The sequence below is a fragment of the Eimeria necatrix genome, genomic scaffold, assembly GCF_000499385.1.
Source record: "Eimeria necatrix Houghton genomic scaffold, Enh_scaff923, whole genome shotgun sequence".
In the NCBI taxonomy this organism is placed as follows: Eukaryota; Apicomplexa; class Conoidasida; order Eucoccidiorida; family Eimeriidae; genus Eimeria; species Eimeria necatrix.
The window spans coordinates 1-10000 of record NW_013654722.1 but is presented as its reverse complement, the minus strand read 5'-3'; the positions used below and the strand labels follow the sequence as shown (position 1 = coordinate 10000).

At 53.4% G+C, this 10000-nt stretch overlaps 2 protein-coding genes across 2 annotated transcripts in view; both read right to left on the bottom strand.

The window, feature by feature from the left end:
- ENH_00083070 (hypothetical protein, conserved) overlaps positions 1-4269 on the bottom strand; it is a gene marked incomplete at both ends in the record, with an annotated part of 4334 nt that extends 65 nt beyond the window's left edge. Inside the window, 6 exons of the mRNA XM_013583427.1 lie at positions 1-5; positions 249-392; positions 2454-2581; positions 3112-3321; positions 3563-3679; positions 3823-4269. The exon at positions 1-5 is cut by the window's left edge and continues 65 nt beyond it. Of these exons, the coding sequence (XP_013438881.1) occupies positions 1-5; positions 249-392; positions 2454-2581; positions 3112-3321; positions 3563-3679; positions 3823-4269 (1051 nt within the window). The remainder of the gene's footprint in view (positions 6-248; positions 393-2453; positions 2582-3111; positions 3322-3562; positions 3680-3822) is intronic.
- Positions 4270-4388: 119 nt separating this feature from the next.
- ENH_00083060 (hypothetical protein, conserved) lies at positions 4389-8470 on the bottom strand (the record flags this gene model as incomplete). The annotated part of the gene is given in 4 exon segments (XM_013583426.1): positions 4389-4675; positions 6947-7952; positions 7958-7961; positions 8163-8470. Coding segments are annotated over 4 exon segments (1605 nt in total).
- Positions 8471-10000: the final 1530 nt, after the last annotated feature.

Here is a 10000-nt window from a genome sequence, read left to right as displayed (position 1 = left end):
GCGGCCTGCGAAGCATACCAGCAGCAGCAGCAGCAGCAGCGGCTACAGCAGCAGCAACAGCAGCAGCAGCAGTAACAGCAACAGCAGCAGCAGCATTAGCAGTAACAGCAGCAGCAGCAGCAGCATTAGCAGTAACAGCAGCAGCAGCAGTAACAGCAGCAGCAGCATCAGCAGCAGCAGCAGCAGCAGCAGCAGCAGCTGCTGCTGCTGCTTAGAAGCGAAGAGCAGCAGCAAAAAGGCAGGCGGACTTGCTGGAAAGGCTGCAGGGTTTGTTCCTCCATGGCCTGCAGCTGCGAGACAAACAACTCAGCAGCAACTCCGGCAGTTCCTCTTTTGCCCCCCACGAAGTCCAGCAAGTAGCGCCGCTTGCCCTCCGACCAGTGCACTCGAATCTGCATGCAAACGGCCAAACGCATGCATGCATGCATGCTTGCATGCGTTCGTGCATGCGTTCGTGCATGCATGCATGCATGCGTGCATGCATGCATGCATGCATGCATGCGTTTGCCTTTTGGCATGCATGCATGCGCAGCTGCATGCGCGTCTGCATGCGTGCATGCGCAGCTGCAGCCGTGGGTCAGGCTCGCACGTGTCCATGCATGCATGCATGCATGCATGCATGCATGCATGGACGCATGCGGGCATGCATGCTTGCATGCGCAGCTGCGGGCTTTACTCAGGCTGCTTGCTTGCATGCATGAATGCATGCATGCATGCATGCATGCATGCATGCATGCATGTGCAGCTGAGGCTCACATCTGAGAGGATCCTGGCGAGGCTGTTGACGTCAATGCCTGTGGGAGCTGTCCAGGGTATGCCATACTTGTCTTCAAAGAGGGCCTGCAGCAGCAACAGCAGCAGCAGCAGCAGCAGCAGCAGCGCAGCATTTCCCAGAGCTCTAGGCCACAGGCCTCAGAGAAATAGACCCAGCTTTTCCCTTTTATTTTCACAGCGCTGAGCGGCCCCAGAACAACACAGTAGCAGCAGCTGCAGCAGCAGCTGCAGCAGCAGCTGCAACAGCAGCAGCTGCAGCAGCTGCTGCAACAGCAGCAGCTGCAGCAGCAGCTGCTCCTGTGTCTCTGGCGGGACCGGCCAAAGACATAGCAGCCGTTGCTGCAGCCGCCGCCGCTGCAGCCGCTGCTGCAGCAGCTGCTGCCGCCGCTGCTGCAGCTGCTGCCGCCGCTGCTGCAGCAGCAGCTGCTGCTGCTGCAGCAGCAGCAGCTGCTGCTGCTGCTGCTGCTTGACAAAAAGGGAACGGACTCTCAAGGCATCTTTGTCCAAGGGCTCGACAAGAAGCTGTTTGACCACCAACGCCAAAACGAAAAACTCTTCTTCGTCAACTCCGCCTTTGTTGGTTCTGTCGAAGACTTGGAGAAAGTCCTGAAGAAGAAAAAAATAAAAGTTGGAAAATAAAAACAATTCGAAGAAGAAAAGCAAAAAGAGGAAAAGGAAAAAGAATAAACGAAGCAGAAAAAGGAAAGAGGAAAGCCGCGAAAAAGAAATTCAAAAAAGGAAAAAAGAAAAAATGAAAAACAGAAAAAATAAATTCAAAAAATTACTTTTGAAGCCCCAATGCATGCACAAAGCCCCAAGACATGCATGCAGCAAATGTCTGCTGCAGACGCATGCAGCTGCTGCATGCGCTGATCGCTGCTGCTGCAGCTGCTGCATGCACTGCTGCACCTGCGCTGCTGCTGCTGCATGCGCTGCTGCTGCATGCGCTGCTGCTGCTGCTGCTGCTGCTGCTGCTGCTGCTGCTGCTGCTGCTGCTGCTGCTGCTGCTGCATGCAAACTCACGTTGACGTCGGCCTCAGTCTGGACTGCGAGGCCTTGGGACTTGAGGAATTTGAAAAGTTTGGATCTGTCGATTTGGCCCAAGTGTTCTTCGTCGAGAGAAGCCCACATGGCCACCATTTGGTCCTTCACGGCCCGCGAGACTGCCAAAACTCTGCAAATTGCGCAGCAAAAAGGAAAAAAAGAAGCAAAAAAAGAAACAAAAAAGCAAAAATTAAAAGCTTTTTCGAAGCAGCAAACAGTGGAAAGAAAAGTATTCTTTTTAACAAAAAAAAGGCGACAAAAAGATCCAAAAAACTCCCTCTGGCACTTTTGCTTCCTTCGGCGCGCAGCCAAACAGCAGCAGCAGCAGCAGCAGCAGCAACAGCAGCACCACCACCAGCAAAGGCAGCACGAGCAGCAGCAGCACCTTCACCAGCAGCAGCAACAGCATCACCAGCAGCAGAACAACAGCAGCAAAAGCAGCAGCAGCAGCAGCAGCAGCAGCAGCAACAGCAGCAATAGCAGCACCAGCAGCACCAGCAGCACCACCGGCACCAGCAGCAGCAGCAGCAACAGCAGCAATAGCAACACCAGCAGCACCACCCGCACCAGCAGCAGCAGCAGCAGCAGCAGCAGCAGCAGCAGCAGCAGCAGCAGCAGCAGCAGCAGCAACAGACTTGATTTGCATTTGTTTCCAAAAGATGTCTCCGCCTTCGCTGATTGCGAAAAGTGTGGACTGCACTCGCAGGCGGTCTACGAGTTCGGCTGTGCGTCGCACGTTTTCGGCCCTTTGAATTTCCCAAACCTGAGTCCAAAAGCGCAATTTGGGGCCCAAATGGAAGCAAAAAGATCCCAAAAGATCTCAAAAGAAGAACTAAAAAAGAAATAAGAAATAAATGCTGCTGGCAGCAAAAAAATGCGCAAAAAAAGACCCAAAAAGCTCCCAAAAAGACCCAAAATGCTGCTAAAATGAACCAAAAGGGGAAGCAGCAGGCCCGCGTGCTGCTGCTGCAGAAGCTGCTTCTGCGCTGCTGCTGCGCTGCGGCCTGTCTGCAGCAGCGCAGCAGCAACTAGCTGCAGCTTCACCCCGCGTGCAGCACGTGCTGCAGCAGCAGCAGCACGCGCAGCAGCAGCAGCAGCACCATCTGCTGCTGCAGCAACTCGTGGAGCGAGTTGATCTGCGCTTGCTGCCGCTGCTGCAGCAGCGCCGCCTGCCCCCCCCAACTGCAGCAGCACGCCTGCTGCTGCAGCAACTCGTGCAGCGACTGCGCTGCACTTCCTGCTGCTGCTGCTGCTACTGCTGCTGCTGCTGCTGCTGCTGCTGCTGCTGCTGACCTTTTCCAGCAGCACGTGGTCCACGAGCATGCCCGAGTGCAGCGCCAGCAGCGTGGAGTACAGCACTTTCTTCAGCAGCAAAAAGTGCAGCAGCGCGAAAAGTCCAACAGCAGCACTTCCCCACCAGGAGATGCGCAGCCAAGTGGCGGGGTGGGAGCGCAGCAGCTGCACCCACCACGCCAGCACCAGCAGCTGGCAGAAGTACGACGCCTGCAGCAGCAGCAGCAGCAGCAGCAGCAGCAGCAGCAGCAGCAGCAGCAGCAGCAGCAGCAGCGGGGAGGCCCGGGCAAGCAGCACAAGCGCACAAAGAGGGGGCTGAGCTTCTTGTCTTCTCAACCTCTTTGGGCTGCTGCAGCAAAAGTGGATTTGAATTTATTTTATTTTATTTTATTTTATTTTATTTTATTTTATTTGCTTTTTTAAATGAGCAGCAGCAAATGAAAAATCTCACTTCCAAAGCCCGCATCACAATGGTCGGTCCATTGGCCCAGAAGCAAAACAGCTGCTGGTGTTTATTCGGCAAAGTCGTTCCGTAGAAGTAGCGCGAACAAACTCCTGGCCAGGCACTCTGAAGCAGCAGCAGCAGCAGCAGCAGCAGCAGCAGCAGCAGCAGGAGGAGATGCAGAAGAGGTGCAGCACGGGACTAGGGAGTGCAGCAGAAGAGGTCGCTATGGAGGTGCTACAGAACATCTGCTGCTTCTACTGCACCACTACTCCACCGCTGCTGCTGCTGCCGCTGCTGCTGCTGCTGCTGCTGCTGCTGCTGCTGCAGCGGGGCCTGACCTGCTGCTGCTGCAGCTTGTAGGGGGGCGTGAACTCGTGGAGGTAAGTCTCTTTTGCTTCTCCGCCCAACTCCATGTGGTATCTCATTACTAAATAGTGGGGAACTTTGGAAGGCCTTAGCTGCTGCTCAACTGCAGCAGCAAAAGCCCAAGTGGCCAGCATGGCCAGCAGACACAGCAGCGAGCACAGCGACAGCACTGCTGCTTCTGCATGCAGTCTGCAGCTGAGGAAGGGGCGCAGCGCTGCTGCTGCCAGCAGCAGCAGCAGCAAAGTGCTGACTGGCAGCCGCAGCATTTCTATTGCCATCCGCAGCAAACAAGCCCGCAGGTACTCCATGAAGTAATAGCCCGAAGGATCAATTCCAGGAATGCTCATTGCTTCCACATTGTCCGCAAATTCGTATCTGCAGCACAAAAACCCGCATGCTCTGCTGCTGCTGCTGCTGCTGCTGCTGCTGCTGCTGTGCTGCTGCTGCTACTGCTACTGCTGTGCTGCTACTGGCGTGTGGCTTGCCTGTGTGCGACGAAGACAGCCTTGGCAATGTCTTCGGAGTGGAGGCAGCGGCCGAAGCAGGAGTTTTCCGCAAGTTCTGCTTTTCTGGCGATTTCCGTCACATCTTCTTCTTCGTCGACTTTGCGCATCCATGCTGCTAGCTGCCGCACGAGGCACTGCAGCAGCACCACAAACGCCACGTACCTGCGAGCAGCAGCACGCAACGCCCCAGCAGCAAGCTCTGCAGCAGGCCAACCGCCAGCAGCAGCAGCAGCAGCAGCAGCAGCAGCAACAAGCAGAAGCAGCAGCAGCAGCAGCAAGCAGCAGCAGCAGCAGCAGCAGCAGCAAGCAGCAGCAGCAGCACCTGCAGCTGCAGCATCAGAGGAAGCAGCAGCAGCAGCAACTGCAGCAGCAGCAGCGGCATCAGAGGAAGCAGCAGCAGCAGCAGCAAGGCTGAGGTGGACACAGCGCAGCAGGAAGGAGCGCCAGAGAGCAGTCTGGCCTGCTGCAGAGCTGCAGCAGCCCAGCAGCTGCTGCTGTTTGCTGCTGTTTGCTGCTGTTTGCTGCTGCACTCACCAGATCAGCAGCAAAATGGCCACGAAGAAAAGATCCTCGAAAAGGACTTCCAGCATCGGCGAGACATTTTCTAAGACAATGTCTGCGTCTCGCTGCCGCGGCATTACCTGAAAGCAGCAAAACACGACAAACAGCCACAAACGCACTTGCTGCTGCTGCTGCTGCTGCTGCTGCTGCTGCTGCTGCTGCTGCTGCTGCTGCTGCTGCTGCTGCTGGTGCTGGTCGGGCCTCCCCGCCACCGCGCGCAGCGCGTCGAAGCAAATCTCCGCGCCGCAGCAGCGCAGCCGCAGCCGCTGCTGCAGAGCCGCTGCTGCCGCCGCCGCCGCTGCTGCTGCTGCTGCTGCTGCTGCTGCTGCTGCTGCTGCTGCTGCTCACGTCTCCGAAGACGAGTTCGTCGAGGATTGCTGCGACGTTGGACTGCATGCAGCCCCAGAGGAGCACGTCGACAATGGCAATGAAGGCAATCTGGCGAAAAGCAGTCTCGAGGACTTCTTTCGAAAAAGCATCTCCGCGCAGCACTTTGCGCTCCAGCGCGCTGCAGCACTGCTGCACCAAAGCCCCAAACAGCAGCATGCATGCAGCAATAACTAAATAGCTGTTATTCTTTCTGCTTTCCAAACTCCACAAAATATCTGCGGCCCGCGGGTTGTCTTCTGCTGCGCAGTACGCAGGCCCAAACGTCGCCAGGTCGCAGCCCTGAAGCAGCAAACGCATGCAAACGCATGCAAACGCATGCGCTCAAATGCATGCATGCACTGCATGCATGCGCTCAAATGCATGCATGCACTGCATGCATGCACTGCATGCGCTTAAGTGCATGCATGCAGTGCATGCGCTTAAATGCATGCACTTGCATGCATGCACTGCATGCACTTAATTGCATGCACTTAAGTCCATGCACTGCATGCGCTTAAATGCATGCATGCAGTGCATGCGCTTAAATGCATGCACTTGCATGCATGCACTGCATGCGCTTAAATGCATGCACGCAGTGCATGCGCTTAAATGCATGCACTTAAGTGCATGCGCTCAAGTGCATGCGCGCGCAGATGCGCTTTGCTGCTGCTGCAGAGGCCTGCTCTCGCTGCAGCAAAGGCCAAGTCCTGCAGCAGCAGCAACAGTGCTGCTGCTGCTGCAGCAGCAGATTCTTTCTTTTTCCTCGCAATTTGCTGCTGCTGCAGCCCGCTGCTGCAGCGCCTCAGCAAATCAACTTGTGACTTTTTTTGTTTTTTAAAGTCTTTAATTGCAAGTTCTTTTTGGTCTTTCTCTAGGGACTGCATGCATTTGAATTGTTTTTAAAATGACTTTTTTTAATTTAAAATGCCACTTTTTGCATTTATTTTATTTTATTTATTTTCTTTTTTTCCCAAAATGACTCACCGGCTTTATTAACTTTTGGTTTTCCAAATGCAAGTTCGAGCCCGCCTTGAGGCCAACGAGTCGCCGCACATTTTTTGCAACTTCTGAAAAATAAATTTAAAATTAAAAAGACAAAATGAATTATCTTTTAAATGGCTTTTTTATTTAAAATGCCACTTTTGCATTTATTTTATTTATTTATTTCCTTTTTCCAGTGGTCTCCCAGTGGACCAACAACAGCAAAAGGCCAGAAAAAAGAAAAAAGAAAAAAGAAAAAAGAAAAAAAGAAAAAAAGAAAATTGCGAAATTCGCCAGAGACAAAACTCAGCAGCAAAAGCCACGCAACGGGACTTATAAAATGAAAAAGATTTAAAATTAAAAGAAAATAAATAAATCATTTTGAATTAGAAAAAAATTGGGATTAACGAGGAAGAAAGCCCTTGTCAGCAGCAGCAGCAGCAGCAGCAGCAGCAGCAGCAGCAGCAGCAGCAGCAGCAGCAGCAGCACAGTTGCTGAGGTGTCTCGAGAAGTGTGTGGCAGCAATCGTTTGAAGCAGAATTTAAATTAAATAAATAAAAAAACTTTTTTATTTTTTAAATAATTAAAAAGCTTTTTTATTTTGTACCTTTAGTGTCAACAAACTCTTTTGTTTCTTGTTCTGTCAATTTCAACTTTTCAAACTTTTGCGCAAGAGCTTTTTCAAGAGACTTTTCTCCCTTGGCAGCTTCTTTCCTCCTCCCGGCTCTGCTGGCCTCGGAGTCCTGCTGCTGCTGCTGCTGCTGCTGCTGCTGCTGCTGCTGCTGCTGCTGCTGCTGCTGCTCTTGCTCCCGCTGCAGCCTCGCGGCTTCTTCCTCGGCGTGTCGCTCAGTTTCCGCTTTTGCTGCAGCAAGAGCCTCTTGTGCAGCAGCTGCTGCAGCAGCAGCAGCAGCAGCTGCTGCAGCAGCCGGCTCCTTCGCTTTCTGCTGCTCCTCGGAGGCCTCTGGCTGCGCAGCAGCAGCTTCCGGCTTGGAGCCTTCTTCTGGCGCAGCAGCAGCAGCAGGGGCAGCAGCAGCAGCAGCAGGCTGCTGCTGCTGCTGCTGCTCTGGCGGCTGCGCAGCAGCAGCAGCCTCCGCCGGGGGGCCCTCTTCCGGGGGCCCCTTTGCTGCTGCCTTTGCAGCAGCAGCAGCAGGCAGCCAGGAAGCAAAAGGATCTGCAACTGTAAAAGCACTTGGAGTATTTGTTGAAGTTACAGACTTTTCCAAAAAAGAAGAAATGCCACTTCGGAGACTTCTGGACTCCTCCGCGAGTTGTGGGGTGTCTGCAGCAGGTGTACGTACACCCGGGGCCTGCTGCTCCGCCCACAGGTGTCGGTACACCCCGCGGCTGCGCTGCTGCTGCTGCTGCTGCTGCTGCTGCTGCAGCTCCTGCTGCTCGCGCAGCTGCTGCTGCACCGCAACGCCTCCGGGCCAGAGGCTTGCTGCTTCTGCTGCTTCTGCTGCTTCTGCTGCTGCTGCTGCTGCTGCTTCTTCAAATCCAGCAGCAGCAGACAGCCGCAAAACAGTTCCCCCGCCACCTGGGGGGCCCCCAGGGCCCCGGGGGCCCCCGGGGCCCCCGGGGGCCCCGGGGCCCCAGGGTACTGAAAGCTGCATGGGGGTTATTGGCTGCGAGAAAACAAAAGAACAAAAAGATTTTAAATCAAACAGATAGGCAAAGACAGCAGCAGCAGCAGCAGCAGCAGCAGCAGCAGCAGCAGGAGCAGCGGCAGTGGCAGCAGCAGCAGCAGCAGCAGCGAAAAGTGGTCTGCAGCAGCAAGCGCTGCTTGCTGCTGCTGCAGCAGCGCGTCAGCAGCGGCGGCTGCTGGCGTGCTGCTGCTGCTGCTGCAGCACGTCTGCAGCCGCTGCTGCTGGCGCTGCGCGCCAGCTGCAGCAGAGCAGCAGCAGGGGAGCCCCGGAGCAGCAGCCTGGCAGCAAGAAGGCAGCAGCAGCAGCAGCAGCAGCAGCAGCGCAGCAAGGATGGGCCGAGCAGCAGCTGCGCGGGGGCTCACCGTCACTGCTGCAGCTGGCTGCTGCAGGGCGGAAAGGAAGCAGCAAAAGAGAAGAGAAAGAGCTGCTGCTGCTGCTGCTGCTGCTGCTGCTGGCCGCTGGGGCCGCAGCGCGAAAGGGAGAGCCATTGGTGCCACGGAGTGTCTCTTGAGGTAGCTCAGGGGGGCATCTTCTGCTCCAAACCCTAAACCCTAAACCCTAAACCCTAAACCCTAGGCCCTAAACCCTAAACCCTAGGCCCTGAGCCGCGGAAGAGGCCGTGTAGGGGCTGTCTGCTGTTTCTGCTGCTTGCTGCGCTGCTGCTGCTGCGGGCCCTCCCCTGCCGCTCGCTGGCTCTTGTCTCTTCTGCTGCTGCTGCTGCACTGTTTGTGTCTCGGGGCCTCTTTGTCTCCTTTTTGCATTTAAGATTAAAACAAAAGGCTAAAAAAAGCCAAAATAAAGCCAAGTGGGAGGCTCAGGTGTACGTACACAGCCCTGCGGGAGAAGAGAGAGGGCCTCGGCGGCAGTGGCTGTTCAGTGGCTATGCTGCTGCTGCTGCTGCTGCTGCTGCTGCTGCTGCTGTGTCTCTGCGCCCCTGCAGCCGTTCGAGCCCCAAAAGCCAAAAAGGACTTCATAAAGGTAAATGCTTTTGCATTTTTAAAGAATATTTCCGGGAAAAAGCGACTAAAAGCAGCAAAACGCGAAACGCGCGCGAAGTCCGCGGGCGCTGGTCCGGTCAGGCCTCCGCGCCGCTGGTCTGTGCATCGGCTTCTTCCGCGCGAGATCTCGCGGTTCAAAAGCGGAAAAAAAAACAAAAATATGAATTTAAAATATCTTTTATTGTGTTGGGCTTTTGATTTCATGTCCATACACCCCGGTGGCGCCTCCGCAGCGCCCAAGCTGAACACTCTCCGCGACACGCGAGGGCGCAGCCGCAAGCTGCTGCTGCTGCTTCTAGCGCCGCAAAAACAGATTTATTTCTTTTTTAAATCAATCCAAACAGAAATTAAAAATGAAATCGACAAAAATTGCTTCAATTTGAGCCCCCAAACCCTCCAGGCTGGCGCGCCGGAGGCGGTGGCTGCCTCGGGTGTACAGACACCGCAGCGCCTCAAAACGGCATTTACAGAAAACCCGCCAAAAACTCTTTCTAATTAATTAAAAGTCTTTTTTGAGTCAAAATAATTAAATTTGCTTTTCTTTTTCTCTCTAATTAACACTCAGCGTCTGCAGCGCCACAGGGCAGCCAACTGGGCTCATTTCGAAGCTCCAGAAGCACCAAATACTGTACAATAAAAGCAAAGACCAGCTCATATACCCACATATATATGTATATATATATGTACGTACAAATATATGTACATACAAATATACATATATATATATGTACATGCAAATATATATACATACAAATATGTTTACATATATATATATGTGCATACAAATATATGCACATACAAATATGTGTATATATATGTACATTCAAATCTATGTACATACAAATATGTATATATATATGTGCATGCAAACATATGCACATACAAATATGTATAGGGGTGTGTGTGCACATATATACATATATATGTATGTGTGTATGTATATGTGCACTTGTATGTATATCTACATGCATATATATATATATATATATATATATATATATATATTATATATATTTATAT